At 46.9% G+C, this 18,127-nt stretch overlaps 2 protein-coding genes across 2 annotated transcripts in view; both read left to right on the top strand.

The window, feature by feature from the left end:
- LOC135391175 (protein O-linked-mannose beta-1,2-N-acetylglucosaminyltransferase 1-like) overlaps positions 1–18,127 on the top strand; it is a 224,411-nt gene that overhangs the window by 47,006 nt on the left and 159,278 nt on the right. The window lies entirely within an intron of this gene.
- On the top strand, positions 5,652–8,885 carry LOC135391101 (uncharacterized). Its single transcript, XM_064621198.1, has one exon. It carries the CDS (start codon positions 5,652–5,654, stop codon positions 8,883–8,885), a length of 3,234 nt encoding a protein of 1,077 aa, XP_064477268.1.

Below are 18,127 nucleotides of genomic sequence, written 5' to 3'. Positions count from 1 at the left end.
TCATTACTCAGTTTTACGTTCAGATATGCATCAGTCAGGTTTTCGCCCAGATTTGCATCACTCAGCTTTGCACCCAGATTTTCGTCACTCAGCTCTGTATTGTGAATAGCATCACTCATGTTTTCACTCACATTTTCACTCAGGTTTGCATCACTCGTCTTTGCACTCAGATTTGGGAATCATCGTCAGTATCTATATAGCTGTTGTTGCGGGAGAAGGTTGTAGCTGGTGTCGCAATTAGGGGTAGAAGGATGGCGCCTCCACAGTGTCATTCTGGCGATGGAAATTCAGATTGGTGTACGCAAAACGAAAGGAAGGGCTGAACGCAAATAAGCAACATATCAGTTCGTGCTATACAGTCCTGCGTCCCCCATTGCTCACTATTTCGTGTGGACGGGCGAGGATTTCTATCCTGCTCTCAACGCATTGTATCGCTGGTATACGCTGCCTATATGAGTAGGGCGCGGATTTTTAGGTATTTTCCTATAGATGCCTAGAAACGCCTAAATACGGCATTTTCGAGGTTGCCTGCCTTTTTATCGACTCTATCGAATTGTGGATTTTTTTAACATTTTTAGACACCATTTTTAGAGGTGTAAGTGCGAGTGCGGCTTTCAGGTTCGTGCTGAGTGCTGCATTTTGCTTTTCGTTACTGCGTGTTTGCGCCTTTTGTTCCTTTTTTGCGTACATTTGATCCAAAGATTTGGCCTCTCTGGGTCTTTCAAGATCTTCGAGAGCGGAAAACTAAGAGTATTATTCAATATAGCGTGTTTCCTGGCTGCCTCAGCATTCGTGTGCCAGACGTCAAGGCTTGTATGGTACCGTAGCCTTTAAACGAGCAAATTTTCCTTGATGGAGCATTCTGAAACATCAAGAAAGCCAAAGATCGTACCAGATTAACGTGCCTATTTTTGCATCTTATTGCCTATTTTGGTATTTTGGGGGGCCTAAATGCCTGCCTATTTCCGTCGTTTTTAGTGCCTTGATTTCCGGGCCCTAGTAATGAGTATTTTCGCCGACTTTTTTCACTGTCCTGATTCATGAAAAAGCAAACATTTCAGGATACATGGAACGGGTCGTCAGCTCTATTTCTTACAGGATGAAGAAGAAAAAGGAAGTAAAAGTTTATGTTAAAGATGGCGAAACAAAAAATAATAGGAGATTGATTGAAGTAAAAGCCTTGCCAAATGTCCCATTCCCCAAAGTTAAAAACCCATTCCCAATCCCATTCTTTACCCGCTCCCCAAAAGGAAGATGGAAAGTCAAGCACCACTGGCTTCAATTCTCGTGGCAAATTTTTCCACCATAAAACTTCCTCCATAAGACTTCCTCACTTTCGAACATAACGAAGCATTCGTGTCGTTCCACTAATGGTCCTAAAAAATGTTTCATCTCTCACTAAAAAAAGTTGCTTGCCGCGGGATACCGTAATTGTCTCGTCACATTCTAAAAAGAAGTAACGACGCAGAGAAGAAGAGACCCGCTTACAACGATACCGTCGCTAATTACCACACTTTCGCTCGGGCTGAGCCACTATACTTTCACATAAACTTAAAACAAACACTGCATAAGGCGTGACGACTTCAGCCAGCTGTAACAGTTCACAATTTCTTCTCACAGTGTTAGTATTTCCACTGCCATTTCCAATTCCGTGTCACCGAATTCCTCCTAAATCTCATTTTCCTTACCTTTTCCCCGCCCGGTTCTTTCTTTATACACACACGGCTTCCACCCACCACCTCTATTACGGTTATAATGGGTATGAAGACGGAAGAATCCGTTTCGGAATTATTCATTATCGCACGACAGAGAGAGAGAGAGGGAAATTGTCTAAGCGAAATAATGTGTGCCAGCCCTGTGTGTGTGTGCTGGCCCGCTGGAAGCGAAATAATTCGCTTAGCCGCTTACCCTTTCAACGGAGAAAGCTGACGCCAGGGTGTGAAGAAGCTCTAGTCAAGAAAGTGTCGCATCAGCAGTGCTGATGCGTTAGGCTTTTCTTTCTTTCTTTTTTTTTTTTTTTTCTCGCTCCCTTCGTCTTCCGGGAGGCAGTTTGACTTGCGGTTTAGGAATATTCACGAAATAGTGCTTGCGCGGGCGTATTTTCGCGGGCGTTTTGGTTTGACGCGATATCGTCGTCGAGGCGTCCGTTTTCGTTCTTTCTCCCTTATTTTTTTTTTTTTTTTCGCCTCTGTGGTTGTTGCTCCGTCAACTTTGAAGCCGCTACTCAATCAAGCTCGTTGTCACGTCTGAGAATTGGAAATATTTAAATTTAGACTTACTTTTTGAAAAAGTGTTTCGAGGGTGGTAGTTTTCCTTGTGAAGCTAATATATATGATGTGCGCTAATGTGTAGGAAATATATGTTGTTACCGGCGAGTGCGGGGCGTTTTGGAGTATGTCGTTTGCGGAGATGTTAGGGGTGAGGACTGTGACGATATATGTGTACGTTTTAAGTCTCGCGAAAGTTGATTTATTACAACGTATACGTACACGTTTGGCAGTTGGGATGTGCAGTTGTGACTTCGGTTCAACAGAGGGACGAAGTTATAATTGGACTTCCTTTTTGGCTGACTACTTGTTTGATACCGCGTCTAAGCTGGCTTATAAATAGCTCGTAGCGCACACGTGATGCGTCCTCTAAAAATTTTGATTTGTTGTCAAAATTGGGTGTGGAACAAGCCTCATTTTAGAGGGCAACGCTGGCGCTCATATGTATCTGGCTTTTTATTATTTTGGTTATTATTATTTATTTGTTATTATTATCTTGGTTTCCACGCAGCGCGCCGTAGACGTCGCCTCCTTAGACCCAGTGTTATGCACACGCCATGTTGTTTTTCCGCAGTACTTGACGGACAACGCAAAGTTGGTGTCTAGTTCGGCACGGTGTTGCCCACAATTTTCAATTTTCTATAAAACTATGAGCGTGATTGTGACGAAAATTGTGACGTCAGTGCCCCGAGGGCTTACACAATCGAACGAACTCATTTTATGAGATTGCGCTGATTGGGCCACACTGAATGCTTCTGCACCTTCCACTTTATCTCTCTCTCAAATATAGAGAGGAGGAAGGTTTTAATTTCGTTACCATACCTTGCGGTCCAGCTGTACCGCGTTCAAAGTAAAAATTAGCTCGGCGCACGCAAGTAAGCGGTTTTAAGGCATCGCTGCACATAATTAGTTTCACTCTACATCACTTGGAAGCGAGCTCAGCGTGAAAAATAAATAATCGCCTCCCAAAAGAGAAAATTATCTGTGCCTGGACGCAGCAGCCGCCGAACTACTTTTTTTCTTTTCTGTTTTTGCTTCACTTTGTGCCGCATCAATGGTCATCAAACTAGGTTGCGTTTTGCCATAGAAAGCTTACTTGCTGAGAGGGTGGAGTGCGACGAACAGGATATCACAGTGGCGCTTGTTTTGTCGCTTTGCGTAATCTTAAGGACGAAGAAAGAAAAGAAGAACGTATAGGGCGCGCCCAAAAAAGCCACCTACGTATTGTTTATCCATTATTATTATTTTATTGTTGTAGATCGAGATAAGGCTACGCTTTGCGGCGTCTTGTTTGACCTACATTATATGTGATGCTACCGTTGTTTATTTCAAGCGATTCTATATCTGACGGTCAAGTTAATCGAGTTCTTTTGTATTTGTGCGTGCATGAGCGCGCGTGCGCGAGTGTGTTTATGTATGTGGTAGATACGGTGAGATACACAGGGTGTTTGCTATAACGCGTCCGGAAAGTTTATTTAAAGCGAGCGATAAAAGAGAAACCAGCGCCACTTTTCAGCTACTTGACTAAGAAACAGGTGCTACTAGTGAAGTAGTACCTGTTTCTTACTTAAGTATAGCAGAAAAGTACCACTTGCTTTTCTTTTATCGCTCGCTTTAAATATAGTTTCTGGACACGTTAGAGCAAACACCCTGTAGAAATACCTGGATAACCAGTGTAGCCGAGAAAAAATCCCGAACGTAAGTTTGAGGTATACGAAAGCGGGATATCTGAAGAATGGATATCCTTGTTATGATGTTTTCTCGGTTCATTGACGAACAGTGCTTTTCTGTTTTTGGTCGTCGAGCATATATTTGCAAATACGTTGCAGTTGTGGAAAACAAAGACGCGCAAACTTAAAATAATACATCAGAACTACACGAGTCCTGTCTCTGCGATTTAAAATAGAAAAATAGCTGCTTTTGCCACCTGCCTTCAAAATCAAACGTCCGCAACTATACTTCGGGACGTCTGTGATTGGCCTAGGCAGGTGCGCGACGCCTCCGCGTCACAACGTAGTACGCCCACATGCTTCCAACTTTTGCTTGAACACTGATTGACCATGTTGCGAAAACAGTCGCCGCAGACGACGTATTTTAGGCATCTTGGCATGCTCTTGAAGCAAACACTTCAAATATTCGTGTCAACAAAGCATGTAAATTGGCTTCCCCGTTTGTATGGCGTATACGCCATCTTCTCCAGTGTCAATGTGCGAACTACCTTCTCCGCTGGCGGAGGTATATATATATATCTGGGACTTGTGGGCACCTATTCCCATTCTCGGGGCAAAGCCCATCCATTCCGTCCCCGTGAAAGGCGAAACACAACAAGAAATACAAGATGTGCCAATGTCAGGCACAGCTCCGTGGCCCCAAAGCTGCACGCTTTAGTTGTTTGTATGTCGCTTCCGATATACTCCAGTGTATTGTTTACGCTGCGTATTTGTCCTATTATGCGACACGAAGCCAGGCCGACCTTCAGTGGCACCAACCTTGTGGAAGAAAAGGCAGACGTCCTTCCCGACGGCCTTTGTTACAGAGATTTGTGGACGCTGCCCTTGATACCGGGCCAGCCTCCTAATCCTTTAAGTGGTTTTCGTGGAACTTTGACGTGAGAATTAGGTTGGGGTCTCGTAACTATTGAATCCGTGTGTATGTTTGTATGTGCCTATACGAGGCTCGGGAGAGGATGCAGTAACGCTTTGATTTGTTGTACTAATTAACGACTGCGAATCAGTCGTTCTGGAGAGAGTGTGATTACCGCTGATTGGTGGTACAAGTTTTGGGATGGATCCTAATATTTTGTGCTTTAAAAAGACTTGGTGTTTTTGTTTGTGTTTAATTAATGTCTGACCCACGGGAAAATCATCTTGTATGAAGGACCGTCCTGGTCCTATGTAAATAAATGTACATAGTCACCGCTTCGTCGCTCAAGTTCTTTGCAAGGTGTCCGACGCAAGAAAAGGAACCAACGTTTTCTCAAGAAGGGGAAAAACCAACTGGCGCAGTCGACAGGATTGCGGCTGGACTTTCTGCAAGGATGGATGGTGAGCTGCATTGAAGAAGACTATGCTGCATCGCCGTGGGACACAAAGACGAACCGTGCTGGCTTCGGGTGTGCCGTCTAGGACCATCGGGGTTTACATCTGCCGCATCGCCATCGGACGATCCGTCGCTACCACTCGGAAGGACGCCGAATAGAAAGTCTCACAGAGGAGAAACGTCTCGGAACGCAGCAAGGTTGTCGCACCGTCGTTGGGATTGCTGTTTCTACCCAGAGGAGTGAAAAGGTTCACAGGTGGGTGCCTCTATTCGTTACGGACTTTATCATGAGTGATGACCGGAGGGTATAACTTACGAAGTAGAGGTAAAGGTAACGAATTCAGAATGGAGGATCAGCAGAAAGAGTCCCAGGTGGTGGTGGTTGCGGAGACGGCTCCTAGTGAGGCTAGTTCTATGACGTCAGGGAGTGAGGAGATGAGATTGATGGAGATGAGGATTAAGCTAGCTGAGATTGAAATGCAGCGCCAGCAGCTGGTAGTAGAATCACAGCGTCTAGCTTTGGAAGGAGCCAGTGCCCATCGGGGTACGACGGTCACTAGTGGGGAGGAAGATAGAATGCTCAAATTTGCAAATTTGTTGAAGGGCGTACTTTCGCCAATGCCGACTCAGGAGTCGCTCGTGCCCGGGTGGTTTGAGGACGTGGAAGCCACTCTAGAAGCATATAATGTGCCTAAAGAATGGCGGGCCGGTTTGGTGCTGCCGCTGCTTAGCGAGAGAGCAAGAGCGTTACTGACAAGACTGTCTTCGGTAGAGAGAACGCAGTACGATAAATTGAAGTCCAAAATTCTTGAGGGCCTGCGACTATCGACGGCTGAGTACAGACGTCTCTTCCTGCAATCCAGGCGAAGTGGCAAGGAAACCTGGGATCAGTTTGCCGTAAGGATAGAAAACTATCTGAGTTATTACCTGCGCAGCTGTAATGTGAAAAGCATGGAAGAGCTGCAACAGTTGATGGTAGTGGACCGTTTGAAAGAATGCCTAACCCCAGAAGCGCGGGCGCATATAATCCTTAATGGTGGTGAAGGTCTTTTGAAGCCCAGCGATCTGGCAAAGATGGCTGAGAATTTTGATGAAAGTCTCAAGTGCAAAACGAATAGTAGCGGAAACACTGTTCCTAATAAGCATCGTGAGACTGTCAGTAGCAAAGCTAAATTGGACAGCAGCTTGAGACCTAACACGTCTCACGCGGGAGTGAGACCCAAGAAGGGGGGTTGTTATGGGTGCCATTCACCTGATCATATTCTGAAGGACTGCCCGCAACGAAAAAAAGAACCGAAAGCGCAAACAAATGCAGTCAGTGTAGCTACTGTGCCGGAGGACAATGTGTTGGTTGCACGAGTAGCTGTACCTATAGCAGATAGGAAATTAAGCCACGAGCCGGCAGACGGTAGTGACAAGCTGCACTTTAATAAGCTACAGGAGGTGCAACTAAAAAATAGTGGCAGCACGTTCACTGCATATGTGGACTCGGGAGCGGAGATATCAGTGATAAAGAGGTCATCGGTGAGCAAATATGATACATCTGGATCTACGTTAAAACTAATAGGCGCGTTTGGAGAAGTAAAAACGGCCGAGTTGGCATACGTACCTCTCAGATTGGCTATGAGCGCCACATATGTATCGTCGGAACAAGCCGATCCCGTCTTCCTGTGTGCATTAGTTGACAGATTAGCTGAGGGCACCTCTGCGCTAATAACACCTGATGTGTATGAGCAGCTTCGGCGTACGTTTGATCCATCCGTTACCCCTAATAAAGGAGAATGTGTGAAAGATGATACAGTAGTCAGGGGTACTCTGTTAACAGAAGTAGACGATATAAACTCTGATGAGGAAGACAACGGACTTGTCGAAGAGGATGACCTGGCACCGCGCATCTCTAGCTTGCAAGTGGTACACAGTCGGAACACCGAAAGGCAGAGTAGTCGGGCGGAGTTCATAGAACTACAAAAGAATGACCCAACGTTAGCGGACGCATGGGATCAAGCGCGTGAGGGAACGCATGGTATGACGATCATCGATGGCCTACTTTATCATCAGGACAGCATAAATGGCCACACTTGTAAACAACTAGTCCTACCGGAGGAAAAGCGCGCAGAAGTCTTGCAGTTAGCGCACGACATACCGTGGGCTGGGCACCTGTCACAGAAAAAGACTTTGCAGCGAATAAAGGGCTCCTTCTACTGGCCTGGAATTAGTGGAGAGGTAAAGCGCTATTGCCAAAGCTGCCATGGTTGCCAAATTAAGTCTCCTGCTCGATGGTCGGACAAAGTACCGATGACACCGATTGCACGACCTAGCGTACCTTTCCAAGTAGTTAATATGGACTGCATAGGACCAATAGATCCGCCGTCGTCTAAGGGACACAAGTATGCGCTTTGTGTAGTGGATCTTTGTACTCTGTGGCCCGAGGTAGTATGCCTGCGAACACTGACGGCCAAAGCTGTATGTAGTGCTCTACTTGAAATCTTCGCACGGTTAGGCGTACCCGAAACCATATGCTGCGATAACGGAACGAACTTTACAGCAAAGCTCACAAGGGAGTTTCTAGAGCGAATGGGATCCACACCCAGATTTTCTACCCCTGACCACCCTCAGAGTAATGGCTTAGTTGAGCGGAGGAACGGGACGTTTAAACCCATGCTGTTCCACGTAGTTGAGGAATACGGTAGAGACTGGGATAAACACGTGCCTTTCTTACTGTGGGCGTACCGGGAGGTCCCTAATGTAACAACGGGGGAGTCCCCATTCGAAATGATGTACGGAAGATCTCCGAATGGGCCGCTGTCTATACTACAAAAGACCTGGACGGAAGAATGGACCGTTCCAAATGAGCTAAACAAACCGGCCAGTGAGTACTTAGCAGAACTCCGGCATAAGATAAATGTCGCTGATGAAAGAGCACGCGCGGCAGTCGCCGAGAGTCAGGAGCGGAGTATCACGCACTACAACCTACGCACTAGGGACAAACAGTTTTCTGACGGTGATCAAGTTATTTGGTTTGACGACAACAATGGGGGCAAACTAAGACCGAAGTGGACAGGTCCCGCGACGATCCTCGAGCGCACGCGGCCATACTCGTATCTGATTGAGTTTGAAGATGGTAACCGAAAAACTGTGCACGCTAACAAACTCAGGCCATACTATGCAAGAGCGAACACGGTAGGCGTTATCTTTGACGAGGATAATGATTTTGGGAAAGTAGAATGGGTTCCTAGAAGAGAAAATGGAAGTCAGGAGCTAACGCTGACTACAGATGACTTGACTCATCAGCAATTGGAAGAACTAAGGTCAGTTATCAACAAGTACAAAGATGTCTTTGGGCAGACCCCAGGAAGATGTAAAATAGGATACCATTCAATCAAGGTTAAGACCGGTGCAGAACCGCAGAAGGCCTATCCTTATCGAATACCAATGGCACTTCGGAAGGAGGTAGAGAAGCAGATTCATGAACTGCTGGAGTGGGGCTTAATCTATCCCGTTGAAAGCAAATATGCACATCCGATCGTGTGTGTATCCAAAAAGGACGGGGGGGTCTATGTGTTGATTATAGGAAATTAAATGCCATCACCGAACCGGATGCTTTTCCTATGAGTCAAGCTAATGAAATTCTCTATCAAGTAGCTGGAGCAAAATTCATAACCGTCATTGATATGCTGAGAGGCTACTGGCAAATTCCTTTGGAGAAGAACGCAGAACACTGCACAGCTTTTGTAACGCATCAAGGACAGTACGCTTGGCGCGTAATGCCGTACGGACTAAGGAATTCCGCCTCCACGTTCCAAAGAGTCGTTAATGAAGTTTTGTTACCTCATCGTGATTACGCATGCGCCTACATTGACGATGTTGCTATATTCTCAGAGACATGGGAAGACCATATACGGCATCTTGGCAAGGTACTTAACGCAGTAGCGGATGCTGGTTTAACTATAAATGTAAAGAAGTGTAAATTTGCACAGAAACAAGTGCACTTCTTGGGACATGTGGTTGGGTCTGGCACTCATGCACCCGACCCTGGTCGGATCAAAGCAATAGAAGAAATTGCTAGACCTGAGACAAAAAAGGATCTACGAAGTTTCTTAGGCCTATGCAATTATTACAGAGATTATGTGCCAAACTTCTCGGGGGTGGTGTTACCTTTAACGCAGTTAACCTGTAAGCGTATACCGCAAAAACTACCTTGGACCACAGAAGCAGAAAAGGCATTCTGTGAAGTCAAAAGGTGTTTGGCTAGTGCGTCTCTACTTTACGCTCCTGATCCCGGAAAGGGCTACCTTCTTGCCACCGATGCCTCTGATTACGCAGTAGGGGCATGTTTGTCACAATTGGGGGATGATGGGAAAGAACACCCTATTGCTTTCTTGAGCAGAAAGCTGTCTCCAACCCAGACCCGCTGGGCAACCATAGAACGAGAAGCGTTCGCTATTATCTGGGCGCTGCAGCGACTAGAGACGTGGCTGTTTGGTGCTATGATCACCATAATAACAGATCATAACCCGTTGAAGTACTTGACGCTAACGACACCACACAGTGCTCGGCTGACGCGATGGGCCCTGGCTCTACAAAAGTTCAACGTCACTATCGTTCATAAACAGGGAACATTAAATGCCAACGCGGACGCCCTGTCCAGACTGACAACCGCCACTGAGTGCTCTACTTAGTACATTGCTAGCTCAGGTTTATATTTGAACATGCAACTCCGGTCATGACAAATGATGAGTCTCGACGACGAGGCACCTTGAGTCATGTGAACGGACTGAACTGTAGCCGATTGTGAACTCTGCTCCGAAGTTGCAGCTGTGCTCTGTATTTAATTGTGCTGCATTTTATTATAAGATATGCATCACACTTGCGTTGGGGGTGTCAGGCACAGCTCCGTGGCCCCAAAGCTGCACGCTTTAGTTGTTTGTATGTCGCTTCCGATATACTCCAGTGTATTGTTTACGCTGCGTATTTGTCCTATTATGCGACACGAAGACACGAAGCCAGGCCGACCTTCAGTGGCACCAACCTTGTGGAAGAAAAGGCAGACGTCCTTCCCGACGGCATTTGTTACAGAGATTTGTGGACGCTGCCCTTGATACCGGGCCAGCCTCCTAATCCTTTAAGTGGTTTTCGTGGAACTTTGACGTGAGAATTAGGTTGGGGTCTCGTAACTATTGAATCCGTGTGTATGTTTGTATGTGCCTATACGAGGCTCGGGAGAGGATGCTGTAACGCTTTGATTTGTTGTACTAATTAACGACTGCGAATCAGTCGTTCTGGAGAGAGTGTGATTACCGCTGATTGGTGGTACAAGTTTTGGGATGGATCCTAATATTTTGTGCTTTAAAAAGACTTGGTGTTTTTGTTTGTGTTTAATTAATGTCTGACCCACGGGAAAATCATCTTGTATGAAGGACCGTCCTGGTCCTATGTAAATAAATGTACATAGTCACCGCTTCGTCGCTCAAGTTCTTTGCAAGGTGTCCGACGCAAGAAAAGGAACCAACGTTTTCTCAAGAAGGGGAAAAACCAACTGCCAAGAAACTCGTTATTTTAATAACTCACATCTTACAGCCGATCGCTTTCACGTCCGCACAGCAGCTACCAAAACTTCCTCATCCTCTTCTTTCCACACTCAACCCCCCAACTTTCAACTTCGTCCTCCTTTTCCCCACAGACTGTAGCTCTTATGTTGTCTGGGAGTATAGTGAAATACTATTGAAATACTAAGTAATAATAATAATAATAATAATTAGGGATTTACGTCGCGAGACAACTGAGATCATGAGAGCTAAGTAGCAAGGGACACATCAACTTTGTTACTAAGAGAAGAAGAAAAAAAAAACAGACACAAACAAAGAATCCCTCCTATTCGTCGAATTCACTACCTTGCGTGCGACCCTCAAATACCTACTGTGCTTCAACCGTTTTTAGAACGACCTAAAAAAAGAAAAAAACTCTCCTAATGATGATAGCTCCTACCCAGGTATCTCTAAACTGGAACGAACTTTTGGTGACATTTCACACGAGATACGTACACCCTTTTAGTCTCGTCTTGAAGCAGACCGAGTGTTGAATACTCCGTCGCCTAGCAACCAACACTTATTTGCCAACCGAGATATCAGAAATGATGAGACGCGAAAATTGAAGCTCACAGACCTACCGCATCTACCCTGCACTCTCCCATATCCCCTTCGCATTACTGGTCTGCACGTCCAAGTAAGCGCTTGGGCGAAATTAATAAAGATTCCGGGGCATCCACTTGTACGACTGCTTGTGCTCAATATTTTCGCCGAATATGGAGGATATGAACTGCAGTCTGGCAACCGTGGAGCAAGAAAACTTGTGTAGGGTCGATGTTTTGTTGCCGCCTTGTTGCAGGCCCGCTCTGGCGTGTGTTTGTGCGACGGTCGACGCCGATGAAACCCAATACTGCGGAGAACGCAGGGCCGAAGATTATGTGTCGGTGCCGACCTCTGCGATGACCTCTCTGTGATGAAAGGGGACATTGTTAGTGGGATAAACGGGGTATAATAGAAGGTATTTTGTGTCCAGGGATTTGTCGGCGGGGAGTAACCAGGGATCTCCTTCCGCGTAACCGCGCAGTTTTCGTGGAATGCAGGCGCGATCATATTCGCTTGTCCTCGCAGTAGGGCTCGCAGACGGCGCAGAATTCCGCGTCCGTGGGTGTTACGCAAGCCAAGTTTTCGGTTTCGCCTACTGGGCAGCGAAAATGCGGTTACGTAAAATATTCATCCGCCGCGTTTTTACGTAAAAATAAACACGTGACCGACTGCCCGGTCTCTATAGTCAGTATCTACGTTTCATTAATACCAAATGAAATTACGGGCATTGCGTTAGATAATGCGATACGTTGATTCGTATTCCAGCGTGTGCAGGGGCCTCTACCGGAAAGGACGACACATAATATATGCATTACATAAAAAAAGAAGAAGAAAAAGAAAATGCTTGGACAGAAGTTTGCAGAGTAAGACGTTATCGCTGGCAATTAGCGGGGAGTGGTTTTTACGTAATGGTTGTGGGCGCGCTCAAGGTAAATTCCTGTAATTCCTTCCCTTCTTGGAGCCCTCTATCATTATGGAACAGGCGGTTCCTATTACTACTCTGTAACGGATCCTATAACGGTGCTCATCGTTTCGACCTCTGCTGCCCTTGGCGTAAAAGCTGGCTGTTACTTATTGATGACGATGACGATGGTATAGGGGGAAGTATCTAGATGTAGACGGATGAAATTATTCGTAAATAACCAGAACATTTTGAAGGTAAAAAGAAATCAACCATGCAGCCCACCTACCTATTCTTTCACTTCTCCTTTTCGGTATAATTCCTTCTTCATTCAATTTTTATTAATGTTTGTATTTGTATACAGGGTGCTTTTTTTATATCCTATGACAAAAAAAGCTATTGTTGAATTTCAATGGCAGAGCCGTAGCAAGTGGCACACTCCGCAGTGGAGCTGGTTGATCTGGCCTATAGAGCAAGTGATCCGAATCTGCGACTGGAACACTTGCGCGCAACGTGGAGTTTACCCCTGGCCAATCTTCCTTGGTGGATGGCGGCCAGAGACGGAGGAAGAAGAAGAAGAATGTAATCATGTTCCACTACAACGCCATATTTTGCAATATCAAGGTCCTCCTAGGCCCGGATTCTCGGTTCGCCCTCAGTGTTAAGCGCCCGCGAAGGGGCCCTTCTGTCCATGCTTCGTGAATGGACGAAAGGGTCCCCGCGCGTGTACTTAACCCTCAGGGCGGAGCTAGAATCCGGGCCACAATCTCCGAACGTTGCCCTGGTGATATCTGGCTTATTGCTTTCTTCAAGAAACAAAACCGCTAACGTACGACGCGAAATACGAGTCACGGCGAAGACGCGTCGGGAAGCGGCCATGTTGCCGAAGCAGAGACAGGAAATAGGAAGCACGAGCGACACGTCACGTAGAGTTCCGGTTGAATCTGCCTATTTTGGCGGAGCAGTCTGGGTTGCTCCCTGGAGTGACCTTGAGTTCGAATGCCGCTCCGAAGCTTCCATTGGGAGAGTCCGGAACTGTTCCCAATCTGCCAATCGAACAGACTTGCTCTCGGCGGAGTAACAAAACTAGCTCTGGAAACGCTCCGAATCTGCCATTGGAATTCAACATATGAGAGCAGGATAGATGTCGTTTTTGCAGTTGAGTTATACGGCCAAGCGGACAACAAAACTACAACTACAAAATTAATTACTGTAAACGTATTTTTATTCGAATTTTCGCGAATTTCGCGACCGCTAAAAACCGCGAAAAATCGTACTCGCGAACACAGCTTCACGTTTATCCCGCGAAAGGAAACAGCCCTGGAATCGCGAAATTAAATACTCGCGAATAATTTCGCTAATGGCTGAATGCCCGATTCGCGAAAATTAATACGTCTCGAATAAAAATAGGTTGACAGTAACTCTTAACTCTTCCATTAGCGGATTTCGTACAACAGCGAGATAGCAGAATAGGAGACAATCCTCGTTGAAAGTCATGCAATTTTTTAAGGAATCCTGAAACACGCACGTGCGTTGAAATATCCGTAAAGGCATTTTGATATGCAAATAAGCCGAAACCGAAATTGGAAACCGGAACGCGGGAAGCACAGCGCTCATTTCACGTCAGAAGGCCACGTGCTTTTTGCGATGGAGATAATTGGAGTAGGTGCTCATATCAACGCCACCTAGAAGGCCTGCTTAACGCCTCCTCTCCCTCCTTCGTTACGTGGGCACATATATAGTAGTCACAATTCGTCTTCTATACCGCGATTCGTCGTTTTGCGAATTGAGGAAAGTGCAAATGATTGCAACTAGCTTCACAAATTTGAACCTGACTAAAAGTGCAACACATTGCCAAAAAATTAGTCTTGAGCAAAATATGGGGCCGTTTTTTTGCGCTTTATTTTGTTTTCCCATGTAGTCCGCGGTGACGTTCACTATACTCGCAGACGACAGTGGACGCCCATCCGGCTGACGGTGGCTCGTCTCTATGGCTACGACCGCTGAAAGCCCGTTCGTGATTGGCTACGGCCGTTGAAAACACGATTCTGACTGGCTGACTCTTAGTTGTAACGTTATGTCGACCTGTAAGCAGACTTTCACTGTCTAGGTGGTGTTGCTCATATGCTGCCTATTAACCGTTTTGCGGACCTTGTGAGGCCGACAACGGCGAGCTCTTTCACTAGCACCACCACCGCCACCTTATCAGGCTCGCGTGGCGGAATGGTTAGCGTGCTGGCCATGTCACGTCGCGGCTGGGAAATACCCGGGTTCGAATCCCGGTGCCAGCTGTGCTGTCTGGGGTTCTACCTGGGTTTTCCTCAGATGATATTAGACATCTGTCTGCACCTTAGAAGTCGGCCCAGGACGCACATTCCCCCGAGTGTTAGTCGTGACGTAGCCCGCCTCTGTGAGGCGCGCGGTTTTGGTTCATTTGCATAGCGAAATTCGGTTATGGATAATTGAGAGCACGCGGATTTCAACGAGGACTGTCTTCCACTCTGCTATCTCGCTTTTGCCCGGAATTTCCTAATTAAGGAGTTAATTGATTCATTTTAGGTAGTTAGTCATCTTGTAGTTACAAGGGTCGTTCAAGGTTGACCGAGACTTTTGCTCGAGGAAAAATCAATGAGTAAATGTAATCGAATAAATCTTTCCGAAGATGAAGTGCACTCCTTCTCGGGTCAGCAGCACGTGCTGCAGCTGCAGCTATCACGGCGGCGAATATTGTGTCAGCAGCACCATCAAGTTCCTTGTGAAGGGGAACGTCAAACCAGCTGAGATTTTTCAAAGATGACAGGCACAGTGTGGGGAACAAACGATGTCGAGGGAAACAGTGTACGGATGGCGCAGACAGTTTTGGCGAAGGACGAGATAAGGTGACGAATGAACCACGTGGACAGGTTCGTCCTACTGCAATCACGCCACTGGATATGGCAGGCGTTGAGAAAGCCATCCTCGAGAACCGGTGACTACTCGGGGCCATTGCAGGCCAGCGTAATATTAGTGTCGGCAGTGTGAAGACAATCATTCACGAGCATGCACTTACGGTTCCACAAACTCTGTGCAAGAGGGGTTCCCCGACACCTCACTCATGTGTCCAGGAGGGAGCGCGCATGGCAGTCTCTGAGCAGCTGCCGAACCGGTTTTAATCCGAGGGGGACGAATTTTTGCAATCATCGCATGTGGAGACGTAAGGCTTCCCCGCAGCCAAAGAAAAGTAAGATGCAGCCGTTTGCTGGGAAGCCCATGGGAACTGGCTTCTGGGACACGCGGGGAGTCATCCACGTGGACTTCTTGGAGCAAGGGATCACGATTAATGCCCAGTACTGCTCCACGTAGATAAAGGATACCGTGCGAAACGCAATTAGCAAGAAAATGCCAATAGGATGTTGTCAGTTGTCAGGAAGGGTCATTCTTCATCGTGACATTGCCCGGCCCCACACGTCGAAGTTGACGGTAGCATCCCTGGCCGAAATGCGGGAGGTTTTGCCCCTTACAGCCCAGATTTAGCCCCAAGCGATTACCATTTGTTTGGGAGAGCACCTCGGAGGTGCTCCACACAGATGAAGCCCTCCAGCAGGATGTCCTGCAGTGGCTGCAGTGGCGCGCAGACTTGCCTTGAACAGCGGAGCGCCTGTCATCGTGCACTGATAGACAGTTGGAAACGAGATTGGGATAATCCACTATCCCCTTGAAGGTCGGTACGAAGGTCGGTACGCACAACGGATGAGTTCGCCGCACCGCACCGTTTATCTGAGGCATCCGTTATGCGTATCGATACTCTCTACAACGGGATTGTCGATCATCCCAATCTCGTTTCCAGCCCACTTCTTTCTACGCCATAGGCATCAAAAAGTTGCCTTGCCACAGCGATGGCAGCGGTGTCTAGATAGGCACAGTGAATACTTTTGAAAAAAAAAAAAAAAGAAAGACGTAGGTGCTTTTCGATTTTCCATCGTATTTAAAGAAATAAAAGTATCGGCCAACCTTGAGCGACCCTTGTGTACATATTCTCTTTGAGAAGACGTCCGGCGGATCGTTTTACTCAACTGCAAAAACGACATCTATGCCGCTCTCACAATTTTCTTATAAAATGTATATGGCGCCGTCTCTGCCACCTGATCCCAAAGACACTGGATCAGGTTGATCAGATCCCCCGTTAAACACGGTGTGCCGTGTGCTGACATTTCGTCAGGTGGGCAAAGTTAAAGTCTGCGTACCGCTCTTGTCTTGCGACATCCAAAGCTGCGTTCCTTGATAAAATATACGTCGATACAGCTCCATACACGAACCGCGGTTGTCTGATAATAAAGTAAGCCGTGGCAGGGACAGAAAGATAGGACGCAAGGAAAGATAAATGCCATAATGCGTCGTCCGACAAAAATATAAATTAAAACGTCACTTTTATTTTTCCCTCGTTACGTAATGGATCCCAGTGCTTCCTCTTTGTTCTTTTTGTCTCTTGTCATTCGTATGATTGCGTGACGATCGTCTGTTTTGGACCTGGCGACTTTCTTATCGACCTTCCCAGGCTGCCTGCAAGCGATAGCCCGACGTTCCATGTGGGCGTAAACTTGCAGTAATCGGCTTGCCGTGTTGCTGGCTTCCACCCGCAAGGTGTCCACGCACTATTGGTCCCAACCAAGGTTGCGGGCTCGAACCGGCCTGATGGTACCCGGGTTCGAATCCCGCGGTGCCAGCTGTGCTGTCTGGGGTTTTCCCTGGGTTTTCCTCAGACGCTTTCAGACATATGTCGGCACATTTCCATTAGAAGCCGGCCCAGGACGCACATTCCCCCATGGCGTCAGTCGTGACGTTACCAACCTCCGTGAGTCCTTTCACCACCACCACCACCGGGCCGATGACGCATGGAGCTTGGTGACATTTTTGTACAGGCACACTCTTAAAAATGAACTTCACCACATAGCACGCTCCTAGCCAACCATCATCCCGAATGACAACGTTCTCGCCCCTGATTTGCTGAAAACGGGAGGAGGAGCCTATTTTGTGTCATTATGCACGGCACAAAATAGGCTCCTCCTCCCGTTTTCAACAAATCAGGGGCGAGAACGTTGTCATTCGGGATGATGGTTGGCTAGGAGAGTGCTATGTGGTGAAGTTCATTTTTAAGAGTGCACACGTTACCAGCGCGGTGTGGATGTGATAAGAGTGGTGCCGCCTCAGGCTCTTAAAACTCAACTTCACCATGTAACACGCTTTTTGTTATGACAGCGTAATTGCATAAGTGTCACAAAAGGTCGCACACCTCCCGTTTTAAGAATGATGTCGTTTCGGAGTGATGTTTGCAACGGGGTGCAACTCCTTGAATCATATCTTTGTTGCATGTTGACAACGCCTGCTGTAATGTTATCTTATCTCTGTCATGACTCGACACACGGGGAGAAGCAAGGCTGTGCATGCTTCGTCCAGTTAATGAAATCACTTTGCGTGGTCTTACTGTCTAGAATTGACCCGAAATGATTAAACTCTGCAGTTCGCGGTCAGCAACGCATCTCGCAACGCGACCCGAAAAGGCCAAGGTGCTGCTCCCTTAATTTAAAAACCTAATGCGAAAACGTGGCCCGATTGAATACGGTGGAAATGCGTCTCGACTTAATGACATCTTATCAGTCATGGGCCCCGAAACTTTAGTATTCGTTGCTTGAGAATTCTTGTGAGGCAAGATACGAGTTTGATCTGCGCTGCTGCTATCCTTTTACAACAGACTTCGCCCGAGTAATCTATAGACGCAGAAGTATATATCTAACCGTGATCATCTCCTTCCGTTG

This window comes from Ornithodoros turicata, chromosome 4 (assembly GCF_037126465.1).
Source record: "Ornithodoros turicata isolate Travis chromosome 4, ASM3712646v1, whole genome shotgun sequence".
Lineage (NCBI taxonomy): Eukaryota > Metazoa > Arthropoda > Arachnida > Ixodida > Argasidae > Ornithodoros > Ornithodoros turicata.
Note: the sequence above shows the minus strand (reverse complement) of the source record. Positions and strands in the feature narration are given on the sequence as shown.